A 27,585-nucleotide genomic window follows, 5' to 3' on the forward strand; every position below is an offset into this window, starting at 1 on the left:
TCACCCCCATCCTGGTATGCATGGCACTCCTCATCCCTATCCTGGTATGCATGGTACACCATCCCTCATCCATATCCTGGTATGTATGTTACCCCTCATCCTGGTATGCATGGTACCCCTCATTCCTATCCTGGTATGCATGGCACCCCTCACATCCAATCCTGGTATGCATGGCGCCCCTCATCCTCAATCCTGGTATGCATGGCACCCCTCATTCCAATCCTGTTATGCATATCACCCCTCATCCCCAATCCTGGTATGCATGGCCCCCTTATCCCTATCCTGGTATGCATGGCACCCTTCACCCCCAATACTGGTATGCATGGCACCCCTCACCCCCAATTCTGGTATGCATGGCACCCCTCTCCCCCAATCCTGGTATGCATGGCACCCCTCGCCCCCAGTTCTGGTAAGCATGGCACCCCTCTCCCCCAATCCTGGTATGCATGGCACCCCTCGCCCTCAATCCTGGTATTCATGGCACCCCATCCCTTATCCTGGTATGCATGGCACCCCTCATCCTATTCTGGTATGCATGGTACCCCTCATACCTATTCTGGCATGCATGGCACCACTTCCCTTATCCTGGTATGCATGGTACCCCGCATTCCTATCCTGGTATGTATGGTACCCCTCATCCCTATTCTGGTATGCATGGCACCCTTCACCCCCCAATCCTGGTATGCATAGTCCCCTCACCCCCCCAATCCTGGTATGGATGGTCCCCTCGCCTCCCAATCCTGGTATGTATGGTCTCCTCACCCCCCCAATCCTGGTATGTGTAGTACCCCTCATCCTGGTATACATGACCCCTTGTATGCATGGTCTCCTCACCCCACAATCCTGGTATGCTTGGTACCCCTCACCCCCCCCAATCCTGGTATGTATGACCCTCCTCATTTCCCAATCCTGGTATGTATGGTACCCCTCATCCCCCAATCCTGGTATGTGTGGCCCCCTCACCTCCCAATCCTGGTATGCTTGGTACTCCTCATCCCCCAATTCTGGTATGTGTGGCCCCCTCACCTCCCAATCCTGGTATGTGTGGCCCCCTCACCTCCCAATCCTGGTATGCTTGGTACTCCTCATCCCCCAATCCTGGTATGCATGGTACCCCTCAACCCCAAATCCTGGTATGCATGGTACCCTTCAACCCCCAATCCTGGTATGTGTGGCCCTCTCATCCCCCAATCCTTGTATGTATGGCACCCTTCATCCCTTTCACGCTGCACACATACAAAAAAATAAACACTTATACCTTTCTTCCTTGTGCTCCAGTGCTGCTGTCTCCTGTTCTGCCGGAGGGAGGAGTGCGGCGCCGGAGTGCGTGCATGCGCATACCGCGCTGTCCGGCGCCATTTTGCTGAAGACACACTGAAAATGTGTCTTCAGTAAAATGGCGCCAGATAGCGCTATGTGCATGCGCCGATTCCTGCTCCGGTCTGCGGCGAAGAGAGGAGCAGCGGCAACGCTCCTCTAGGTGAGTTAAGTATGGCCGTATGCGTTCAGTTCCTACGCATACCGTGATGTCCGGCGCCATACACATTCCTCTAACCTGTAACGGCTCCATGTGTGCTTCTGTCTGGAGCCAGACTGCGCAGGCGTGTCCTTCTTGCGCAGTCTATTAAGGCTTCAGACAGAGATGCGCATCTCTGGTTATATTATAAATGTTGTGGTTGAAATTTCGGCCTATAAAGTGTTTGCACTCTATTCCCCATTTTAAACATCAATATATAGACATTGTTTTTTTTTTGCATTTTTAACATCATGGCTGTCTTTTTGTGTTAACATTTTTGGCATTTCTAATTTCAGATTCCTGGCTACTGGCAATTCATTTAGTTCACACCATTTCCAGTTCCTCCTTGGCACGTCGATGATATCCCAGATTGTACGCTCAACCTGTGATATTATTTGGGACAAGCTGAAGAGCCGGTTGATGCCTCAGCCAAGCACACATGACTGGGTGAGGATTGCCCAGGGTTCATGGAAGCAGCACAGTTTCCCAATTGTATCGGTGCACTAGATGGGAAGCACATTCGTGTCAAGAAGCCGCCAAACTCATGCTCATGATTCTTTAATAAATTACATTTTTTTCTCAGTAGAGCTGCTGGCTTTAGCTGACAGTAACTACTGTTCTGTAATTGCTGACATTGGTGCCTATGGGAGTGTGTCGGATGCTCGTATCCTTCGCTCCTCCAGATTTGCTAGGCGGCTTGCTGAAACGAATGTAAACCTTCCCCAGCCATGTGCACTTCCAGGAGCCTCTGGTTCACCTGCACCATTTATTATGGTTGCTGATGAGGGTTTTGCACTCTCAAGCCATATTTTGAGGCCATTTGCGCAGAGAGGTTTGGATACACAGAGGCGCATTTTTAACATGCAACTGACAAAATCCCGTTGTTTTGTTGAGTGTGCTTTTGGATTGTTAACCTCTAAGTGGCGTATATTTCAGAGTCCTATACAAATCCATCCAGCCAATGTTAAGGCAGCCATAAAGCCAAGCATCCTCTTGCATAATTTTGCAAGAACACATGAAGCATTCTTGGAAGATGTTGAGGATGTGACAATGTTAGGCGTGCCAAGACCACAGGACATTCCGCGTAGTCCACAAGCAGGTACTTCTGGCCTTCGAGTCAGGAATATTTTTTGTGATTATTTTAGGTCACCAGATGGTAGTGTCCCATGGCAAATGGAGTGATTCAAAGCATGCCATCATTAGATAGAATTGTAGGGTTTGATTTTTTGAATTGACAATGAGGATCTGTCACGTGGGTTGCGACCTTATTTTTGTTTGCGGAAAATGTTACACACCCTTCGCAAAGGCTTCCTCTTTCCCTGACAAAATAACAAATACCTCATTTTTCAATTTTCCATAAGTTTACCGTTGTTTGATTCAAACTCATTTTGTTTAAAAAGAAGCCTCCTCTATTTTTAATTTTGCAAGATTTATGTGATTTCATCCTGTTTTACATATAAAAACAAAAACACATTCTGATGTTGTACTTTTATTGTTGTTTTTAGTCAATATCTTGCCATAAATTATTCCATGTCTGCTTACTGGACCACTGTTAGCACACAATTCTTCTTATTGCTGCATATGTCGTCAATGAGCACAGAAACTTTAAGTTCACACTCTGTATACAACATCACACACATTGTGTTGTGAGGTTAGTGTAATTATACTTGCTTAAATAAGGCCCGAGTGGCAACACATTCTGGGCCCATGAATGTAGCACATTTTCTCACATTAGGTGTAATGTCATGTAAGTTGTTGAGCATGTGAGTTATTTTGACACCCGTTGTACGTTAATGAAACCTTATATTTGTTTTTGATATTTTTCAGGGTGTCATTATGTTCTACATCCACACAACACTAACAAACACACTGTCACCAATGCTATTTTATGTTTGTTTGTTTTTGGCGTTTCTTTTATAATGTATGTATGAAAATAAAAACTAACCATCTGAACAAATGAACAAGTTCTTTTATTATGCAGCCAACACATGTGATTCTGTTATTGTTGCAAGAACATTAATAAATATATAATATATACAGCAGATTTAGGATCATTAGTTATAAATCCACATAATCACCCTGATTCGACAATGATTCCTCTGTGGGGTTTTGTGTGCTTCCCCATTCAGGGCTGGAGGAGTGTGTCAGTTTGGCCGGTAGATGTTTGGGGGTGGAGTGAGGGTGTTTGCCCGTGTGTGTATGGCTGCATGTGTCACAGATGTGTCTGTAGGATAATGTTCTTGTGTCAAAGAGGCTGAATACCTTGTTTGGTCTGTGGTTTGTGTGTGATGTGAGTAATTATGAGGGGCTGCGTATTGGTGAGCTGCCACACCAGGCTGTGTATAATTTTGTGTGGTTGTAATGTGGCTGACATGTTTGAGATGGATTAGCTTGTTGGGATCTTGGCAGAGGCTTGTGAAGTCCAAATTGTTGGGGCACAGGTGTCTGATGCCTTGCAGGCAGAGTGTAGGGCTGAGGCTCACAAAATGTTGGCCCACCAGTAGCCTCCACAGGCATGAGGGTAGTCATATGTGAATGTTGCTGGATGGATGGTGGTGTTGGACGAACAGAGGAAGGGCCAGGCATGTGCTGGTACTGATGGGTGTAAACGGTGTTCAAGAACATTTGAGTCTAAAAAGTTTGAGAGATACACTCCTCTTTATGCACCTGATGAAGGTTTTTTTTTAAGCAGAAACGCATGGTGATTTGTGCATTAAGATATCCGGTATATGTGATAATTTCTTCACGATATCTTGTTTTTAAATATATACATTTTTTTTTTAAGAAAATAAAACCACCCCATTTTTTAAAGAAAAAGTAGGTCATAAGGTGGTTCTTTTCAAACTCACAAGGATTCCCATAATATCCACAGGAGCGCCAGCAGGGTCTAGAAATAAACACTTGAAATAGATCACTCTGTGTGTAATGACTCTATATAATATGAGTTTCACTTTTTGTATTGAAGAACTGAAATAAATTAACTTTTTGATGATATTCTAATTTTACACACGCAGCTCCACTCCGTACACCTCGTACAGGCGCGGCTCCGCACTGTACCCCTCAAACACATGCGGCTGCGCTCTGTACGCCTCCTACGCACGCGGCTGCGCTCTGTACGCCTCCTACGCACGCGGCTGCGCTCTGTACGCCTCCTACGCACGCGGCTGCGCTCTGTACGCCTCCTACGCGCGCGGCTGCGCTCTGTACGCCTCCTACGCGCGCGGCTGCGCTCCGTACGCCTCGTACGCGCGCGGCTCCGCTCCGTACGCCTCGTACGCGCGCGGCTCCGCTCCGTACGCCTCGTACGCGCGCGGCTCCGCTCCGTACGCCTCGTACGCGCGCGGCTCCGCTCCGTACGCCTCGTACGCGCGCGGCTCCGCTCCGTACACCTCGTACACACGCGGCTCTGCTCCGTACACCTCGTACACACACGGCTCTGCTTCGTACACCTCGTACACACGCGGCTCTGCTCCGTACACCTCGTACACACGCGGCTCTGCTCCGTACACCTCGTACACACGCGGCTCTGCTTCGTACACCTCGTACACACGCGGCTCTGCTACATCCACACTGTAAACCCCTCCTGACCCCACACATAAACTTCAGCTCATCCAGCATCATGACAACCAGCACAGCAGAGTCCTGCATCCACTGAGGCCCCTGATCATGTGACCCCTGACTCCTCCCCTCCTGTGACCTCATCACAGGTCCTGTGCGCACAGAGCAGCCATATATGTGGTGGCGGCTCTGCAGGTGGAGGTATGTGCCGTCTCCATTACTCCCTATCAGGATTAGCCATTATTCACACTCGTGTGTCTATTTTGTGTCTGTTTTTCTTGCATGGTGAAATAAATCATCCCTCTGATTGACCGCTGGCTGCTTGCAGGGAGGCAGCTGACAATCAGTGTGATGGCGTCAGTCACTTCCCATCAAGAAAGCAGAGCCAAAGAGAAACCGCTGCTCCGTCTACGTGACTCATCAGGAGCCGCAGAGTCACTGGCAGGAGCAGTCCGTCACCGCTCTGCTCAGACACCGGCTCAGATATGGTCCGTGGACAGTCCGTTCTTTTTCTTGGACCTGTTCTCTTGAATGAACGAGTTTAGTCCACAAATCACCGGAGGGAAGAACAAGAGAATATCCCTAAATAATCGACTATGTCCGTGTTCACACCACGAGTGCAGCGCTCAGGCCGAACCTCCTCCGGTCCTCAGAGCAAAGGTCATTAATGGCCGCCATAAAAATCCACTTCTTCTTCCAGCATCATCCAGGATCAGATCCACAGATTACTGCTTTATACCAGAATCAGTAATTGTATTATTACATAGAATTATTGATGACGTTACATCTTCTCATCTTCTCATTCAGGTCTCTACAATATCAGATCCCCTCAGTGAAGAGCTTCTATAGAAGAGAATTTTCCTGTCAAAGATGGATATGGACAGAGACAAGATGGCGGAGAGGATATTACACCTCACCCTAGAGATCCTCTTCCGGCTTACTGGAGAGGTGAGAGATTCTGATGACGTCACATTACATCATTCTTATCTATGGAAATAACAGATGGACAGAACTGGAGAGGTGAGGACTCTGGAAATGTCTGTAATGAGATTTATGAATGTGTATCTCCATAACCAGAGATTAATCACGAGGCCTCCACCTCACCCCCTGATACATGATGACATCAATGACCAGAAGATCCTAGAACTCACCTACAAGATGATTGAGCTGCTGACTGGAGAGGTGACACTGCTGGGAATGCTGGGACATTATACAGTAACGCTATGAAGGGATCGGGGGGATGATGGTATCATTGTATGTGTCAGGTTCCTATAAGGTGTCAGGATGTCGCTGTCTATTTCTCCATGGAGGAGTGGGAGTATTTAGAAGGACACAAAGATCTGTACAAGGACGTCATGATGGAGGTTCCCCAGCCCCTCACATCACCAGGTAATAGACAGGACTAAATACACACGGCCTATAATTATCTGTAAGTAAAGAATGAATTCAGTCCCTGTATGTGTTTCCTCCAGATCTATCCAGTAAGAGGACAACACCAGAGAGATGTCCCCGTCCTCTTCTTCCACAGGACTGTAAACAAGAAGACCCCAATGTTCCTCAGGATCATCAGGTAGATGGAGAGAAGGTGTCATGAGATCTCCCCTATGATGTGTAGACGGCTGTGAGGGTCTTGTGCTCAGTCTTGTTTTATCCACCAGTATTATATGTTTTCTATTTGTGTAATGAGAACGGTGGAGATGGCAGGATTAGAGCTGATCATAGATGGGACTTCTCCATCTGTCTGTGACTTCTACAATATTTGTTTCAGGGTGAAGATCTGACCTATATTAATACTACAGAGACATATGTGAGGGGTGATGAGTGGTGTAAAGAGGAGATTCCCACATATGACCACCCAGGTGAGTAGTAACCACTAAATGCAGAGAAGTCTCAGATTTAAAAAAATTGTATTACATGTAAGAATCTGTGTCCTGTCCGGATTTGTAATCTTTATATTAATTGTTTATTAACCCCTTACTGACAATGTCAGTAATAGTACATCTCTGTGCCCTGGGCCTTATGGCTAACCCCCGATAATATGTGCCAGGAGCGATCCCACAGCGGTACATTAACCCCCAAAATGCTGCGATCTAAGTCGATTGCTGCATTCCGGGAGCAAGGGGAGGTAACCCCTCTTACCTTGTATCCAGGATCCCGTGCTGTGTCTGCTGGGTCCGGTAGTTGCCATGGTCATGACGACATCCGGGTCACCAGGCATCAGCAAGTTAGTTAGATCGTTCTCAGTGCACGTTCTAACTAACTTGTGCCAGTGCAGGACTGACAGCCTGCATAGCGCAGAGATGCTCCTGCATCTCTATGCTATGCAAGTGATCAGGCTTCAAGAAGTGAAAGTCCCATAGCGGGACAAATTGTAAAAGTAATTAAAAAAGTGCCAGAAAGTGGGTAAAAATTGTAAAAATATTAAAAAAAATTAAAAATAATGAAAATATAAAAATACTGTACCCATAAATAAATATTATTATAAAAAAAAAAAACATTAAAAGTACACACATTTGGTATCGCCACATCCAGAACGACCTGACCTATAAAACTGTCCCACTAGTTAACCCCTTTAGTGAACACGGTAAAAAAATAAAAAGCAAAGAAAAACTGCCAAACAAAAAATGAAATAAAACGCGATCATAAAGACGAATGTTTGTCCTGCAAAAAACAAGCCACGATACAGCTCCATCAGCCGAAAAATAAAAAAGTTATAACCCTCTGAATAAAGTGATACAAAACAATTTTTTTTTATATAAAATAGTTTTTATTGTATAAAAGCCCCAAACCATAAAAAAAAAAAAAAAAAAAGTGGTACCGCTGTAAACGTACTGACCCGAAGAATAAATTTTACCACACGCGGAATGGCTTAAAAAAAAAAAAAAAAAAAAAAAAAAAAAAAGCACTTCCTGAATTGTTGGTTTTTGTTTATTCTGCCTCCCAAAAATCAGAATAGAAAGCGATCAGAAAATGTCACATGCTCGAAAACGGAACCAAGAAAAGCGTCAACTTGTGCCGCAAAAAACAAGCCCTTACATGACTCTTCAGCCGAAATATGGAAAAATTATTTTTCTGCCTTTTAGGGTGTGACAGCTGCCAAATATAGAAATCCGATATGAATCTGGTATCGCTGTAATCGCACCGACCTGAAGAATAAAGTTGTCTAATCACTTATACCGCACGAGGAACGGTGAAAAAAATAAACTCTAGAGTTAGGGTTGTGCTAGAGTTAGGGTTGTGTTAGGGTTAGGTTTGTGTTAGGGTTAGGGTTGTGCTAGGTTTAGGGTTGTGTTAGGGTTGGGGTTAGGGTTGTGTTGGGGTTATGATTTTTTTAAAAGTAAAGAAAAAAATGATGACTAGTGTTGAGCACAAGTGCTCGCTACTTGAGTTTGCATCAGGTGCTCGAGTATACACCGAGTATCGCGGGTGCTCTAGTAACATGCTCGAGTTTCTGCCCCATATGCTTCGCGGCCAAAAAAACCTTGCGGGGATTGCCTGCCATGCACGAGCGATCCCCACATGTTTTTTTTGGGTATCTTAACAACCGTGAAACATGCGGGGCGGAGACTCGCACATGTCACTCGAGCACCCGCGATACATGGTGCATACTCTAGTACCCGATGCAAACTCAAGTAGCGAGCACTTGCACTCAAGACTAATGACAACTTATTCAATATGATGACCTAATGTTATCAAATTCTGTGTCGTACCTCTGGGTTCAAAATGTTCACTATACCCCTTGATAAAATCCTTAAGGGTTCTAGTTTTCAAAATGGGGTCACTTGGGGGGTTTCCACTATATAGGCGCATCAGGGGCTCCCCAAACGCTACATGGCGTCCCCTCTTGATTCCAGACAATTTTGAGTTCAAAAAGTCACACAGTGATCCTCTCCTTCTGAACTCTGCCGTGCGCCCAGTGTATTTTCCCCATATATGGGGTATCTGCGTACTCAGAAGAAATTGCACAACAGGTTTTGGGGTCAATTTTCTCCTCTTACCCCTGTGAAAATAAAAAAATTGGGGCTAAAATATAATTTTTGTGGAAAAAGTTAATTTTTTTTTATTTTCACGGCTCTACGTTATAAACTTCTGTGAAGCACCTGGGGGTTTAGGGTGCTCACCACACATCTAGAGAAGTTCCTTGAGGGGGTCTAGTTTCCAAAATGGTGTCCGTTGTGGGCAGTTTCCACTGTTTCGACACTTCAGGGACTCTCCAAACGCGACATGTCATCTGCTAATTATTTAAGCAAATTTTACGTTCAAGAAGTCAAATGGCGCATCTTCCCTTCGTGCGCTCAAACAGTGGTTTTCCCCCACCTATGTGGTATCGGCGTGCTCAGGAAAAATTGCACAACAAATTTTGCGGTCAATTTTTTCCAGTCACCCTTGCGAAAATAAATAAATTTGGGTCTAAATTAACATTTTTGTGAAAAAAAGTTAAATGTTCATTGTTTTCTTCCACATTCCTAAAATTCCTGTGAAGCACCTGAAGGGTTAATAAACTTTTTGAATATGGTTTTGAGCACCTTGAGGGGTGCAGTTTTTAGAATGGTGTCACTTTTGGGTATTTTCTGTCATAAAGGCCCCTCAAAATCACTTTAAATGTGATGTGGGCCCTAAAAAAAAAGTAGTTTTGTAAATTTTGTTGGAAAAATGAGAAATTGCTGGTCAACTATTAACCCTTATAACTTCCTAACAAAAAAAAAATTGGGTTCCAAAATTGTGCTGATGTAAAGTTGACATGTGCCAACTTTTATTTATTAACTATTTTGTGTAACATATTTCTCTGATTTAAGGGCATGAAAATTCAAATTTAGAAAATTGCGAAATTATCAAAATTTTCTGACTTATTTTCAGATTTTTTTTCACAAATAAACGCAGGTCATATCGAATAAATGTTGCCACTATCATGAAGTACAATATGTCATGAAAAAACAATATTGGAATCAGTCTGATCCGTTGAAGAGTTCCAGAGTTATTACCTCATAAAGTGGCACTGGTCAGAACTGTAAAAATTTGCCCGTCATTAACGTGCAAACAGCCTTCGGGAGTAAAGGGGTTAAAGAATACTGCCACTTAAATGATTTTTATGTTACACCGACATGGATACTGTTCTTGTGGCAAGTGCTGCAGGTCAAAAATATCTGGAATGAGTTCGTAAACTTAAAGCGCACCTGTCAGCAGGATTGTGCTCAGTAAACTACATACACTGTCTGGTGGGTGACATTACACTGGTTAATACGATACCTTGTTTGATGAAATCCGTTTTGTGGTTCTTGTGTAATCTTTACTTTCAATTTGGAGATAATAATATGCTTCGGGGCGGCCTGTGGGGGGCGCTTATCTGGTGCGCTGCTTACATATTCATCTGTATGCTCTTATGACAGCTCACTGTGCCGTCACTGACCTGCCTCCTATTTTACCTAGGACCCGCACTACTAGATGCATTATGTAAAATAAAATATGAATTATATAAAATGAATTTTATCGATCACCCATGACAGCACCACGAGAGAGGCGATTCATCCTTCCAGAACAGGATACCCACAGGCTTAAAAGGGCAGCACCTCTCCCACAGATCAGTTGTTTTCCTGTCCTTGATGAGTGAACCTTTGTACCGGAAGATCATTCTCCCAGGCCCAGACGGACGGTTCAGGCAGCGGTATTTTCCCTGCCTCGGCCAGTGCAGGGTCCCTAGAAGCTCCACAGTGGGTCCAGGAGGACTTTCACGGTTGTGTGCGGGTGCAGGTGAGCAGCATCCCAGGCGAGGATGGCTTGGCTCATCGGGTGTTGGCACGCACCTAGAAGCGAGATACAGGGCAGCAGCATGTGCAGTGCTTACTTGGAATTCATGCCAGCTGGCGTTTTCCGGTCTGAAGGCGCGCCTCTCTGATGCGAAGAAGGCGTGTTTGATGCCAGGATGTGCCAGAACAGCATGTTAGCAGCGGCCGAGGCGTGCCCAGATAGCGCAGCCACTTGACCGGAAGTGTGTGGGCCTGTAGAGGTGGGGAATAGCGTTTCTCCAGCTTCTAAATGACGGCAGGAGCATGGATCGGTGCTTCCTTGCTCATTGTTCCCTCCAGAATAATAGATATCACTGAGCCGCAGCAGCCGCCTGATAAGAAGCCCCAGAAGCAGGCGGAACAGCGTCGACCCCGTAGCAGTAGTTTTGGTGGCAGTGTCTGTGAGAGACGGAGGTCTGCGGGCAGTGGCAGATCCAGTCAGAGGAGCTCCAGGAAAGTAAACGAGTTTTCGGCCTCTAGAGATGGTCTTTTGGCTGAGGTGGGTTCCCCTCTAAATCTCGTACTATTTGATTGCCTCACACTGGTAAGTGATCTTTGTGAAAGTTCACTCAGTGATGTAGCCTTTCCCTTTTTTGTCAGTTATTGCCAGGGAAAGAAGTGTACAGCAAAGTCTAACCGCAAAGAGTGTGCGCTTTGCAGAAATCTATTGCCTGACTCCAACCAAAAAAAAACGTTGCCAGTCTTGTATAGAGCAGACAGTAGCGGAGGAGACCACTAACTCTGCCACCGATTTAAGATCAATTATCATGGCGGAAGTCCCTTAAATCTCTTTCCCAGGAAGAGGTTCATAGAGGTAAGAAGAGCCAAAAGGGCTAGCCAGTGGTCCCGGGGTTACATGTGTCTAGCGTTTCAAATAATGATGACGAATCCTCCTCAGACGGTATCGCTGGCATTCTTTGTTTTCCTATAGATGAGATGGACAAACTCGTAAAGGCAGTTTGGACCACAATGGGGATAGTCGAGTCAAAACTCGAGAAATCAGTTCAGAACATTATGTTTGAAGGCTTGGACCAAAAAAAGCATAGGTCATTTCTTATGAATGAAAAAATCTGCCCCATAATTTAGAGGGAATGGAAAAGATCTGAAAAGAGAGGCTCCCTTCCCCCATCAATTAAGAGGAGATATCCCTTGGATGAGCCTTCCTTGTCAAACAAGGACAAAGTCCCAAAACTGGATGCGGCCATAGTAAAGGCGGCTTAGATGTACATGGGAGATGTTGACTGGTGCTCTAGAGCCAACAATGGCTGTTACATGTACAGCCAGATCCTTAATCATCTGGTTGGATCATCTGGAAACCCAGTTAAAAGACACAATGTCAAGACACAATATCTTGGCCACTGTCCCACTTATGCGAGGGGCTGCAGCTTTTCTATCTTCGCTTCGGCGGATTCAAGTTTGTTTAGCTGCAAGGTCAGCAGCCATTTCAAACACTGAGGCTGCGTGCCCACGTTGCGGATTACAAGCATTTTTGATGCGGAATTTACGCAGCGTAAACGCTTGTAAAACGCTTGTTAATCCGCACCCCATGGTCCCCAATGAGAATCCGCAAGTCCTATGCCCATGCTGCGGATTTTTCCGCAGCGTTTATGCTGCGTTCAAAAATCCGCAGCATGTTCATTAATTCCGCATGCGGAATTGCCTTGTGCAATGCATTAAAAACGCAAGGCAATTCCGCATGTGGAAAACGCACGATAAACGCGCAATAAACGCATGCGGAATTCCGCATGCGTTTTTCCGGGAGAGGACTTGCAGAAATGAAGCAGAAATTTTCTGCTTCATTTCTGCAACGTGGGCACATAGCCTTATGGTTAAAATGTTGGCCAGGGAAACTCCAGGCTAGAATGAGACTGTGTGCCATTCCGTGTGAGGGGGAACACCTATTTGGCCCAGCTTTAGAAAAGGCTGGCAATGCTAAAAAGGGATATCCTAACTTGTCCATTCCAGCCTACAAGCGATCCTTCCGGAAAAGAAGGTTCACTCGCAGGAAGACCTCCACAGATCAAGACAAATGGAAAGATCAAAGAAGAAAAGGTAACAGCTTCATGTTCGGAACCTCTTCCCAGGATTACAAAAAGTCAGTGATTTCCAGCCCAGGTGGGGGGAGACTTTCGTCCTTCTTCCCGGCCTGGGAAAAAATATTGGGAAACAGTTGGATTCTCGGCCTGATAAAATCCGGTCTAGAAATGGAGTTCCACTCAATCCCGCATGGAAGATTCGTGGTAATACCCTCTAGGTCTTTGTCAGCAGAGCAACGGGCCCCAGAGGCCGAAGTCTCAGCTGGTACAGAAGGCTGTCCTATTAGAAGTTTCAGTGTCAGAAAGAGGGAAGGGGTTTTAATCCCCTCTCTTTCTAATCAAGAAACCAGACTGCTCTTTCAGGATGATAATAAATTTGAAGGGCTTTATTCAATTCCTGATAATCCTTTCATTCAAAATGGAATGTGTAAAATCTGCAATTCCCAGAAGAGGTGATGGCCCATCTCCGGGAGAAGAATGTATTGATTATCCTGTATTTGTATAATTTTCTGGTTGTATTCAATTCGACCCGGCATTGCACTAGTCAGTTACAGGAGGTGATATCCACCTAAGAATGTTTAGGTTTCCTATTGAACCTTAAAAAGTCAAAGATAGAGCCCCTAAAAATACAGGACTATTTTGGGTTTCTGCTGGTGCAGGAGTATCATTTCCCAGGCGATAGAAAAGATCCGAGGCCGGATGTTAAGGGCCCTGAAATTCCCCATCCTGTCCCTTAGAAGCGCTGTGTCCCTTCTAGGTTTCTAACTTCATGCATTCCGGCAGTCTTGTGAGCCCAGTTCCATACTAGAGCCTTGCAGTAGGATGTGTTAAGAAATGACATTTCCTTTAGAGGACACCTGGAATGAAGGATGACGCTATCCCCAATGTCAATGCAGTCCCTCCTTTGGTGGCTGGATGTCACTAATCTGTCCAGGTGGGCTCCCTGGGTAAATAAAGTCACACAGTTGTTCACCACGGATGTGAGTCACAGGGATTGGGGGGCTCATCCAGAAGACGTAGTAAACCAGGGCTTTTGGACAAGGGGACGAGAGAGTTTTTTCCTCAAACTTGAAGGAATTACTTGCAGTTGAGTTGGCAGTAAGAAGACTCCTTGTGTTCCTACAGAGTCATCATGTCAGGGGCTTTTCATGGTTGAGGACAATGTCTGTCACTGACTCGTGGGTCCTCCCGCAGATTCCAAATCTCCTCTCTGGGGCCAATTCACCATCCACAAGTAGCCAATCTTCATTTGATGGCGTGGCCTCACCTTTGAAAGAAGGGTGCTCCAGGCTGTGGTCAATCCCTAAATTCTTAATTTTCTCTATAATTCTGTCATGGTGCTGTCATGGGTGAGTCTTAGTTACTTACCAGTAATGTGTTTTTTTTCGGAACCCATGACAGCACCCTTATAATCCCTCCCGTCATGTGTGTGTGAGCACTTCTTTCACTAGTGTTATAAGTTCACAGTTTTAGTTGTGATTTGTGGTGCGGGTAAGATTTGTGTTTTGGCAACAACCAATGGAGGTCCTATCGTGCTCTGTAATCCAACTGATGCGGAGGAGAGGTGCCAACCTTTTAAGCCTGTAGGTTTCCTGTCCTTGAAGTGCGGATCCCCTCGCTCATGGTGCGGTCATAATCCTGTTATCGGTAAGACTTTATAATGAAAAATCTGAGAACAAAAATCGAAATGCTGGGTGAAATTTTCTGGTTCTGCACTGTATTATCTCAATAATTAATTATATTATTCTGAAAATAAAGTCTAAAAAAAGTGTTAAACAATGCAAGAAAAAAATCCCCAAATGCCCAATTCTGCCCATAAAAAATAGCTTAATTTGAAAGAAGAAAAAGAAACCTGGCATATTTGGTATCACCATTTCCATAACAACTTGTATGTATAAAACTATTTCAATATTTATGTAGCATGATGAACAGACTTAAAAAAAGACTATGTCTGAATTGCAGCTTTTGCTTATTCTGCATAATAAAAAAAAAATCAAAAAGTGACCAAAACACAAAAAAACACCATTAACCCCTTTAGCCCCGAGGGTGGTTTGCACGTTAATGACCAGGCCAATTTTTACAATTCTGACCACTGTCACTTTATGAGGTAATTACTCTGGAACGCTTCAACGGATCTCCCTGATTCTGAGATTGTTTTTTCGTGACATATTGTACTTCATGATTGTGGTAAAATTTCTTCGATATCACTTGCGTTTATTTGTGAAAAAAACAGAAATTTGGCGAAAATTTTGAAAATTTTGCAATTTTCAAAATTTGAATTTTTATGCCCTTAAATCAGAGAGATATGTCACACAAAATACTTAATAAATAACATTTCCCACATGTTTACTTTACATCAGCACAATTTTGGAGCCCCAATTTTTTTTTGTTATGGCGCTATAAGGGTTAAAAGTTGACCAGCGATTTCTCATTTTCAACAAAATTTACAAAACCATTTTTCTAGGGACCACATCACATTTGAAGTCACTTTGAGAGGTCTTTATGACAGAAAATACCCAAAAGTGACACCATTCTAAAAACTGCACCCCTCAAGGTGCTCAAAACCACATTCAAGAACTTTATTAACCCTTCAGGTGCTTCACAGGAATTTTTGGAATGTGGAAGAAAAAAATGAACATTTAACTTTTTTCACAAAAATGTTACTTTAGACCCAATTTTTTTATTTTCGCAGGGGTAACAAGAAAAAATGGACCCCAAAATTTGTTGTGCAATTTCCCCTGGGCACGCAGATACACCATATGTGGGGAAAAAACACTGTTTGGGCGCACGGCAGGGCTCGGAAGGGAAGGAGCGCCATTTGACTTTTTGATTGTAAAATTTGCTTGAATAATTAGCGGACACCATGTTGCATTTGGAGAGCCCCTGTGTGCCTAAACATTGGAGCTCCCCCACAAGTGACCCCATTTTGGAAACTAGACCCCCCAAGGCACCTATCTAGATGCATAGTGAGCACTTGGAACCCCCAGGTGCTTCACAAATTGATTCGTAAAAATGAGAAAGTGGAAAAAAAAACACATTTTTTCATTTTTACGAATCAATTTGTGAAGCACCTGGGGGTTCCAAGTGCTCACTATGCATCTAGATAGGTGCCTTGGGTGGTCTAGTTTCCAAAATGGGGTCACTTGTCAGGGAAATCCAATGTTTAGGCACACAGGGGCTCTCCAAACGCAACATGGTGTCCGCTAACAATTTGAGCCGATTTTCCATTCAATTTGTTAGCGGACACCATGTCGCATTTGGAGAGCCCCTGATGTGCCTAAACAGTGAAGCTCCCCCACAAGTGACCCCATTTTGGAAACTATACCCCTCAAGGATTTTATTAAGGTGTATAGTGAACATTTTGAACCCAGAGGTACGACACAGAATTTGATAACATTAGGTCATCATATTGAATAAGTTGTCATTACTCTTTGAGCGCAAGTGCTCGCTACTTGAGTTTGCATCGGGTACTCAGGTATGCACCATGTATCACGGGTGCTCAAGTGAAATGCTCGTGTCCCCGCCCGCATGATTCACGGTTATTAGACACCCCAATAAAAACATTTGGGGATCGCTCGTGCATGGCAAGCAATCCCCGCAAGGTTTTTTTGGCCACGAAGCATATGGGGCGGAGACTCGAGCACCCGCGATACTCAGTGCATACTCGAGCACCCGATTCAAATTCAAGTAGCGAGCACTTGCGTTCAACACTAGTTGCCATATCATTATCTTTTTTTTTTTTTTTTTACTTTTGAAAAAAAAACAACACCAACCATAACATTAGCACAACCCTAACCCCAGCCCTAGCGTTTATTTTTTACGCCGTTCCTCGTGCGGTATAAGTGATGAGATTACTTTATTCTTCGGGTCGGTGCAATTACAGCGATACCAGAATCATATCGGGTTTTTATAATTGACAGCTGTCACACACTAAAAGATTTGTAAAATCTAGTTTTTGCATCGCCATATTTTGGCCTACAGAGTCATGTGACGGCTTGTTTTTTGCGGGATGAGTTGACGTTTTTATAGGTGCCATTTTCGGGCATGTGACATTTTTTGATCGCTTTCTATTCCAGCTTTTGGGAGGCAGAATAAACAAAAAACAACAATTCAGGAATTGATCTTTTACATTTTTTTATGCTGTTCCGCGTGTGGTAAAATTGATAAGGCAGCTTTATTCTTCGGGTCAGTACGTTTACAGCGGTACCACATTTATATTGTTTTTTATGTTTTGGCGCTTTTACACAATAAAAGCTATTTTATAGAAAAAAATATTTTTTTGCATTGCTTTATTCTGAGAGCTATAACTTTTTTATTTTTCGGCTGATGGAGCCGTATGGCAGCTTGTTTTTTGCGGGACGAGATGACGTTTTCAGCGGTACCATTTTTATTTTTTTTATATTCGTCTTTTTGATCGCGTTTTATTCCATTTTTTGTTTGGCGGTATGATGATAAAGCATTGTTTTTTGCTTTGTTTATTATTTATTTTTTTTTCTGATTGCCTGCATAGCATAGGGATGGAGCACCATCCCTGTGCCATGCAGGCAGTCAGCGCTGGACAGGGAGAAGATAGTTTGGAGATGCACTGCGCATGTCCAAAAAATCTTCCTGCTGTTTGGTGACCCGGATGTTGTCATGACAACATCGGGTCCCCATGGCAACATCCTGGAAGCCACGGCAGACAGCGCTGGAGGCCGGAAGAGGAGGTGAGTATACCGATCACCTCCTCTTAGCCACTGCAATGCTGCAATCGACTTCGATTTCAGCATTGCGGGGGTTAATGTGCTGGGAGCGGTGCGGGACCGCTCCCTGCACATAGTACCGGGTGTCAGCTGTGACAATCAGCTGACACCCGGCGGCGATCGCGAACGCACAGCCTGTGTGCGCGCGCAATCGCGATGACGTACTAATACGGGTCAGGCTCTTAAAGCCCAGGGCACTGACGCGTATTAGTACGTCTTGGGCTTTAAAGGGGTTAAAAACCACAGCTCGTTATGCAAAAATAATTCCCCATATACAAGTAATAGATCACGTTGTCAGAGGCCTGTCAATCTAAGACAGTGGGCGGAGAGAAACCGCCGGGAACCCGCCAGTCCGACTAGTCTGTTAAAGTATGTATTTCTCTAAAACGCCGCAGAGTTTCAGAATGAAACTTACCTGGCTGACATCATACAGTCAGTGTCTTCTGTACGCAGTCCGCGCATTGGGAGCCACTGGGGACCAACATGGCGGCCACGGGGGACTTTACCAGATCCACAGCTGCAATAATAACTCATGGGGGGAAAGCGATGTGTACCTAACTATTTAAATGCCACTCAGCCACTGCTGCTAAAGGCAGATGCAGCCTGTGTAACAAAATTCCTACACCGCTTCAACTGAATGACATAATTTTAGATTATGTCATTGCACATAGATTAATAAATTCAGGCTTGCATCTGGTTTAATGGCAGGGCTTCAACGTTCATTACCATACAGCTCCACCGCGCTGCTCTGCTCCACCGCGCTGCCCTGCCCCTCCGTGCTGCCCTGCTCCACCGCGCTGCCCTGCCCCTCCGCGCTGCTCTGCTCCACCGTGCTGCCGTGCACCATCGCACTGCCCTGCCCCATTGCGCTGCCCTGCCCCATCGCGCTGCCCGCCCCTCCGCACTGCCGTGCCCCACCGTGCTGCCCTGCCCCATCGCGCTGCCCTGCCCCATCGAGCTGCCCTGCCCCATCGAGCTGCCCTGCTCCACCGCGCTGCCCTGCTCCACCGCGCTGCCCTGCTGCACTGCTCTGCCCTGCTCCACCACGCTGCCCTGCTCCACTGTGCTGTCCTGCCCCATCGCGCTGTCCTGCCCCATCGCGCTGCCCTGCTCCATCGCGCTGCCCTGCTCCATCGCGCTGCCCTGCTCTGTGCTAAAGTGCATTTAAGGATCAACACTGAAATCAGAAAACTGCTGAAAAACTGTGTAGTGCCCTAATATCAGTATCTTTCTCTATCGATAGATTGAGATCTATTTTGGCATCACACTTTTAGTTGGTTAATAACTGAATTTTGCTATTTCATATAGAACTCCTAATAAATATAACATTAACAATATAAAGATACAGTTACATTATTACAAATATATTTGTTTTATTGTTGGCAGACGTCTTTACCAGGAACTCAGAAAGACATATGATATCCTCAGGTTTGAAAGCAGATGATCATGGTATCGCACCAGATACATATGAAGAGCATGCCTTTCCTTCAGATATAACATCAGCCCTTCACAGCAAAGATCTATTTTATGATCAAGTGGTCCTATCTTCTGATTCATTACAGAATGTTGAGCACAGAAAGGGAGCTAAGAAGCGGAGCGCTCACTCAGGGGTGAAGCCATTTTCATGTTCAGAATGTTGTAAACGTTTTAATTATAAATCAGATCTTGTTATACATCAGAGAATTCACACAGGGGAGAAGCCATATTCATGTTCAGAATGTTGTAAACGTTTTAATCATAAATCAGATCTTGTTATACATCAGAGAATTCACACAGGGGAGAAGCCATATTCATGTTCAGAATGTGGGAAATGTTTTACAGACAAATCAAATCTTCTCAAACATCAGAGAACCCACACCGGGGAGAAGCCTTTTTCATGTTCAGAATGTGGGAAATGTTTTATTCGGAAAGAGTATCTTGATAGCCACCAGAAAACCCACACAGGGAAGGAGCCTTTTTCATGTTCAGAATGTGGGAAATGTTTTAATTGGAAAGCGCATCTTTATATCCACCAGAGAACCCACACAGGGATGAAGCCTTTTTCATGTTCAGAATGTGGGAAATGTTTTATTAGGAAAGAGCACCTTGATAACCACCAGAAAACCCACTCAGGGGAGAAGCCTTTTTCATGCTCAGAATGTGGAAAATGTTTTATTCAGAAAGAGCATCTTGATAACCACCAGAAAACCCACACAGGGGAGAAGCCTTTTTCATGTTCAGAATGTGGGAAATGTTTTATTCGGAAAGCGGATTTTGATCGACACCAGAGAACCCACACAGGGGTGAAGCCATTATCATGTTCAGAATGCTGTAAACGTTTTAATTATAAATCAGATCTTGTTATGCATCAGAGAATTCACACAGGGGAGAAGCCATATTCATGTTCAGAATGTGGGAAATGTTTTATGCGGAAAGCGCATCTTTATAACCACCAGAAAACCCACACAGGGGAGAAGCCTTTTTCATGTTCAGAATGTGGGAAATGTTTTACAGACAAATCAAATCTTCTCAAACATCAGAGAACCCACACCGGGGAGAAGCCTTTTTCATGTTCAGAATGTGGGAAATGTTTTATTCGGAAAGAGTATCTTGATAGCCACCAGAAAGCCCACACAGGGAAGAAGCCTTTTTCATGTTCAGAATGTGGGAAATGTTTTAATTGGAAAGCGCATCTTGATATCCACCAGAGAACCCACACAGGGATGAAGCCTTTTTCATGTTCAGAATGTGGGAAATGTTTTATTCGGAAAGAGCACCTTGATTATCACCAGAAAACCCACACAGGGGTGAAGCCTTTTTCATGTTCAGAATGTGGGAAATGTTTTATTCAGAAACAGCATCTTGATAACCACCAGAAAACCCACACAGGGGAGAAGCCTTTTTCATGTTCAGAATGTGGAAAATGTTTTATTCGGAAAGCGGATCTTGATCGACACCAGAGAACCCACACAGAGGAGAAGCCTTTTTCATGTTCAGAATGTGGGAAATGTTTTTATCAGAGATCAAATCTTATTGAGCATGTGAAAACTCACACAGGGGAGAAGCCATATTGATGATCAGAATGTGGAGAATGTTACAGGGGTAAAGTAGATCTCGTTAGACATTAAAGAAGCCACACAAGGGAAAAGCTATTTTAATGCCCAGATTGTGAGAAATGTTTTAGTAAGAGATCAAGTCTTATAGACCATCTTAAAAACTCACATTAAAATCATAAATCATAATTATTTTTAGTATGTTGGAAATTTTTACCCACACAACTTCATAGTATTCAAACTGCTCTCAAGGGGAAATAATCATTTTTATTTTTTTAAACGTACTTATTTGACATCATACAAAAAATACAATAGTTACCGGCATATGCCAAAAAGGTTCTTTAACTGCAGAAGTCTAGAGGAACTGAAGAGGAGACAGGCTGGTATGCAGGGCTGGTATTGGAGGGAAGGGGGAGGGCAAACTGGGCAATTTATCAAGGCTCTCACTCTTTTAGGACCCCTTAGTATTTCTATTCTGAGGTTAAGACTGCTTAAAGACCTTTGGTGACATCACGGTCATGTTACCATAATGTCACCAAAGGTCCTTTAACAGCAGGAGTCTATAGGAACTGAAGAGGAGATGGGCTGGATTGTGCTGTATGTGTGTACCATGGGGAAAATAAGTATTTGATACATTTCCGATTTTGCAAGTTTTCCAACCTCCAAAGAATGGAGAGGTCTGTAATTTTTATCGTAGGTACACTTCATCTGTGAGAGACAGAATCTAAAAATAAAAACCAGAAAATCACATTGTATGATTTTTTACATAATTAATTAGCATTTTATTGTATGAAATGAGTATTTGATACAATAGAAAAACAGAACTTAATATTTGATCCAGAAACCTTTGTTACAATTACAGAGCTCAGATGTTTCCTGTAGTTCTTGACCAAGTTTGCACACACTGCAGCAGGGATTTTGGCCCCCTCCTCCATACAGATCTTCTCCAGATCTTTCAGGTTTCGGGGCTGTCGCTGAGCAACATTGAATTTCAGCTCCCTCCAAAGATTTTCTATTGGGTTCAGGTCTGGAGACTGGCTAAGTCACTCCAGGACCTTGAAATGCTTCTTGCGGAGCCACTCCTTAGTTGCCCTGGCTATGTGTTTCGGGTCATTGTCATGCAGAAAGAGGAGGGAAGGAGGTTTTTGGCCAAAATCTTGCAATACATGACCTCATCCATCCTCCCTTCAATACAGTGCAGTCGTGCTGTCCCCTTTGCAGAGGAGTACCCCCAAAGTATGGTGTTTCCCCCACCATACTTCCCGGTTGGGACGGTGTTCTTGGGGTTGTACTCGTCCTTCTTCCCTCAAACATGGCGAGTGGAGTTGATACCAAAAAGTTCTATTTTGGTTTCATCTGACCACATGACCTTCTCCCATGCCTCCTCTGGATCATCTATACGGTCATTGGTGAACTTCACACAGGTCTGAACATGTGCTGACGTGACCAGGGGGATCTTGCGTGCCCTGCAGTATTTTAATTTTAATCCACGACCACGTAGTGTGTTACTAACGGTAATGTTTGAGACAGTGGTCCCAGCTCTCTTCAGGTCATTGACCAGATCCTCCCGTGTATTTCTGCGCTGATTACTGACATCTCTCAGAATAATACTTACTCCACGAGGTGAGTCCCAGACCGAGGAAGATTGAGGTCATCTTGTGTTTCTTCCATTTTCTAATAATTGTGCCAAAAATTGTTGCCTTCTCACCAAGCTGCTTGCCTATTGTCCTGTAGTCCAACCCAGCCTTGTGCAGTTCTACAATTTTGTCCCTGGTGTCCTTACACAACTCTTTGGTCTTGGCCATGGAGGAGAGGTTGGAGTATGATTGAGTGGACAGGTGTCTTTTATACAGGTAACGAGTTCAAACAGGTGTAATTAATACAGGTAATGAATGCAGAGTAGGAGGGCTTCTTAAACAAAAAAAAAAAAAGAATTCTTTCTGGTTGGTAGTTGATCAAATACTTATATCATTCAATAAAATGCAAATTAATTATGCAAAAATCATACAATGGGATTTTCTGTTTTTTATTTTTAGATTCTGTCTCTACCATTTTATGAGCTGCCTTGAATAATAACCAAGCGTATTCTATGGAAAAGTCTTATTTGTACAAGTACCCTGTGAATTGTAAAGTGCTACCAAATATAAAAGTAATTATTATACATACAGTTGCAATAAAAATTATTCAACTTCCTTTCCAAATTCCGTTTATTTCCAAAATTTACAAACGTTTTGCTGTTTGCAATAAACTAATGAAACAAGAACAATATAAAAAGCTCAACACAACTAATATAACATGTGGTTTCTCTAAATTCACCACAAAATTGCACGTTTAATGACTCCTGCCATCCAAGAATGATTCCATCCCTTCATGAGCTGCATCTTGAGTACTTAGTAGAACCCTTTCACTGCTACATTCAGAAACCCTGCTAACCTCATTAATATTCCTTGCATGCCTTCTGTCTCTTTCAATTGTGCCCTTTGAAACGTGCAGTCAGCATGTAATAAACTCTCCTACATCCATGACTTTTTCCTCTCAATTCCCTCAACCTTCTGGTTCTCACTGAAACATAGATCCAGCAGTCGGATACCACGGCCGCTGTTGCTCTCTCTCATATGGTGGCCTACACTTCTCTCATACCCCGAGAACCGACAACAGATCAGGTGGAGGTGTTGGTCTGCTCCTTTCAACAAAATGTACTTTTTCCCCCCAGTACCCTCCCTTATCTTCCCTTCTTTTGAGGTCCAGACTGTCAGACTCTACCGGCCTTTCTCCCTGTGAGTGGCGGTTCTGTATCACCCTCCGGGCACCTCCTGTCAGTTTCTGGATCACTTTTCCACTTGGCTTCCAAATTTTCTATCTTGCGACATCCCCACTCTCATCGTGAGTGACTTTAGCATCCCAATTGGCGATCCCCTTTCCCCATCTGTCGCTCATCTTTTATCGCTAACCTTCTCCTTCGGCCTTTCACAACTTACTAATTCTCCAACACATGAAGACGGGAACACACTGGACCTGATCTTCTCCCGGCTATGCTCAGTACATGACTTTACTAACTCTCCTCTTGCGCTCTCTGACCACAACCTTCTTTCATTCTCTGTCAAGAACTGTAACCCTACTCATGACACCCCCACTTTCCACACTTATAGAAATATATGCGCCATTAACACCCAGAGATTTATGAAAACGTTGCAATCATCATTGGCCCCAATCTCCTCCCTCTCATGTCCTGACCCTGCACTGATGCACTATAACGAAATATTGCAATGCGTCCTGAATGAAGCCGCACTTCCTACACATAGAACAACTCGGCACAGACGATGACAACCCTGGCACACACCGCAAACACGTTTTCTCCAGCGGTGCTCCAGGTGTGCCGAACAGCTGTGGAGAATATCTAATCTGGCCAAAGATTTCATACAGTCTAAATTTATGCTTAAAACATATAACTCTGCCCTTCACCTCTCCAAACAAACCTACTTTAATAATTTCATCATCTTACTGTCCAATAATCCTGAACACCTCTATGACACTTTTCATTCTCTCCTTAATCAAACAGCACAGGCCCCGACCACCGACCTCAGCGCTGACAATCTGGCCAACTATTTCAAAGAAAAATTTGACCATATCCGAAAGGAAATTTTCTCCCAATCCCCAAATGTTATGCATGCTCCTCCCTCCAACATTGGTTTGAAGTCAGAAAATGAGCAAGATGCAGTCACGGAAAAAGAAGTGACCAGGCTCCTTGCATCTTCTCGCCCTACCACCTGCACCAGTGACCCTATTCCCTCACATCTCCTTCAGTCCCTTTCTCCAGCTGTCGCCACTCACCTACCTAAAATATTCAACCTCTCCCTCTCATCTGTTATTTTTCCCCTCCTCTTTTAAACACGCCAGCATACATCCATTACTTAAAAAAACTATCCCTTGACCAGAACTGCGCTGCTAACTACAGACCTGTTTCCAATCTTCCCTTTATCTCTAAACTCCTGGAATGCCTGGTCCACTCCCGTCTAATCCACTATCTCTCAGATAACTCTCTTCTTGACCCTTACCAATCTGGTTTCCACTCTTTAGACTCTATTGAAACTGCACTCCCTAAAGTCTCTAATGATCTACTAACAGCTAAATCTAATGGTCACTACTCCCTGCTGATTCTCCTGGATCTCTTTGCAGCATTCAACACTGTGGATCACCAGCTCCTGCTCACTATGCTCTATTGGCCTCAACGACACTGTTGTCTCCTGGTTCTCCTACCTCTCTGACTGCTCCTTCACTGTATCTTTTGCTGGCTCCTCCTCCTCTCTCCCTCCCCTTACTATTGGTGGTCCTCAAGGATCAGTGCTAGGCCCCCTTCTTTTCTCCTTATACACTGCTCCTATTGGACAAACAATCAGCAGATTCGGTTTTCAGTACCATCTCTATGCTGATAACACACATTTATAAACCTCTGCTCAAGACATCACCCCTGCATTATTACAAAATACCAGTGATTGTCTTTCCTCTGTCTCTAACAGTATGCCCTCCCTCTATCTAAAACTGAATCTGTCAAAAACTGAACTACTTATATTTCCTCCCTCCACTAACCTACCTATGCCCGATATTGCTATTTCCGTTTGTGGCTCGACCATTACTCCCCAGCAACATGCCCGCGGTCTTGGGGTCATATTTGATTCAGATTTTTCCTTCGCTCCTCACATCAAATCACTCGTTCATTCATGTAATCTACACCTCAAAAACATCTCTAGACTCAGAACTTTTCTTACCTTTGACTCGGCAAAAACTGTTACTGTAGCTCTTTTTCATTCTCGCCTGGACTACTGCAACTCTTTACTAACCGGTCTCCCTCTTTCTAAACTTTCCCGTCTCCAATCCGTCCTTAACGTAGCAGCAAGGATCATATTCCTCTCCAACCGTGTAATGCACACGCCCGGGCTGAGCGGCGTGTGCGTGTGATTCCACTGGACCGTGCCGGAGAGTGAATGCCTGGAGGGGCGTAACTAGGTATTCACCCGATCCGACCAGGGTCGCACGACGGCATACGACGCCAGTGCACCAAGGAGGAACCGAGCAGAGGGACCAGGTGCTACTCCAGGACAGACCGCGGACACGGCTGTTGACCCACACAGGGGAATACAGGAACAGACTGGTAGGAATAGGCAGGCACGACTGGTATGCAGGCAGGCGGGTATGCAGGCAGGGGGGTACAGGCAAGCACGGCTAGAGTGCAGACAGGGAGGCACTAGCAGGTAGGAACACAGGGGGAATAGGACCCAGTACACACTGGGACTCAGGAACAGAACCACAGATGTGGCGGACAAACACAGCAGAGTGAGGCCGCCCAGAGAGGTGAGCGAGAGCAGGGCAGGACAAGGCCGCCTGGAGGGGTGAGCAAAGGGTCAGAGCTGAGCGAGACTGCCGGAGCAGTGAGCAAGGAGTAAGAGCAGGACGAGGCCGCCTGGAGCAGTGAGCAAAGGAGTCAGAGCGGGCTAGAACCGCCAGAGCGGTGAGCAAAGGAGTCAGAGCAGGCTAGAACCGCCGGAGCGGTGAGCAAAGGAGTCAGAGCAGGCTAGAACCGCCGGAGCGGTGAGCAAAGGAGTCAGAGCAGGCTAGAACCGCCGGAGCGGTGAGCAAAGGAGTCAGAGCAGGCTAGAACTGCCGGAGCGGTGAGCAAAGGAGTCAGAGCAGGCTAGAACCGCCGGAGCGGTGAGCAAAGGAGTCAGAGCAGGCTAGAACTGCCGGAGCAGTGAGCGAAGGAGTCAGAGCAGGCTAGAACCGCCGGAGCGGTGAGCGAAGGAGTCAGAGCAGGCTAGAACCGCCGGAGCAGTGAGCAAAGGAGTCAGAGCAGGCTAGAACTGCCGGAGCGGTGAGCAAAGGAGTCAGAGCAGGCTAGAACCGCCGGAGCGGTGAGCAAAGGAGTCAGAGCAGGCTAGAACCGCCGGAGCGGTGAGCGAAGGAGTCAGAGCAGGCTAGAACCGCCGGAGCGGTGAGCGAAGGAGTCAGAGCAGGCTAGAACCGCCGGAGCAGTGAGCAAAGGAGTCAGAGCAGGCTAGAACTGCCGGAGCGGTGAGCAAAGGAGTCAGAGCAGGCTAGAACCGCCGGAGCGGTGAGCAAAGGAGTCAGAGCAGGCTAGAACTGCCGGAGCAGTGAGCAAAGGAGTCAGAGCAGGCAAGGCTGAGCAGGGGGGACAGGGCTCTTTTCACACAGAACAGACAGGAAGGGAAAGGCAGAGCCAGATACCCACAGGGTACTTGCAGTGAAGTAGCGAGTGGACCACAAACTCACAAACGGGAGTACAGAGACAACAAGCAGGAGTTAGGTACGAGTTCAGACTCTGCAGAAAAAGGAAGGGAACGGACATAGAGGCAAAACAGGTAAAGGATAGGAGAGAGTTCAGACTGGAACTGAGTGTATGGAGGAGACCGACACTGCAGCGGAATACAGGAGCGGGTCTGGGAATACGGCCCCCAGAGAGGCGGGACGAACAGGCAAGGAGCGTGTTCAGACAGGACAGACAAGATACAGGAGCGGGTCTAGGTAATCGGCCCCTAGAAGGCGGGAGGAACAGGCTAGGAGCGTGTTCAGACAGGACAGACAAGATACAGGAGCGGGTCTAGGTAATCGGCCCCTAGAAGGCGGGAGGAACAGGCTAGGAGCATGTTCAGACAGGACAGACAAGATACAGGAGCGGGTCTAGGTAATCGGCCCCTAGAAGGCGGGAGGAACAGGCTAGGAGCGTGTTCAGACAGGACAGACAAGATACAGGAGCTGGTCTAGGTAATCGGCCCCTAGAAGGCGGGAGGAACAGGCTAGGAGCGTGTTCAGACAGGCCTGGAAATACAGCCTCCAGGATAGGCAGACAAGAGAACACAGAACGGGACCTGGCACCTTCAGAGTGCAAGCACACACTGAATGAAA

The 27,585-nt window shown here is 45.2% G+C and overlaps 1 protein-coding gene across 1 annotated transcript in view; it reads left to right on the forward strand.

The window, feature by feature from the left end:
• The window catches only part of LOC141182697 (uncharacterized), a 67,039-nt gene extending 44,196 nt beyond the window's left edge, over positions 1-22,843 (forward strand). The window contains exon 10 of the mRNA XM_073660843.1: positions 19,252-22,843. Within this exon, the coding sequence (XP_073516944.1) occupies positions 19,252-20,688 (1,437 nt within the window). The 3' untranslated portion in view covers positions 20,689-22,843. The remainder of the gene's footprint in view (positions 1-19,251) is intronic.
• Positions 22,844-27,585: the final 4,742 nt, after the last annotated feature.

The sequence above is a fragment of the Phyllobates terribilis genome, unplaced genomic scaffold (genome assembly GCF_046119375.1).
Source record: "Phyllobates terribilis strain yellow unplaced genomic scaffold, ASM4611937v1 Scaffold_35__1_contigs__length_13245226, whole genome shotgun sequence".
NCBI classification, from domain to species: Eukaryota; Metazoa; Chordata; class Amphibia; order Anura; family Dendrobatidae; genus Phyllobates; species Phyllobates terribilis.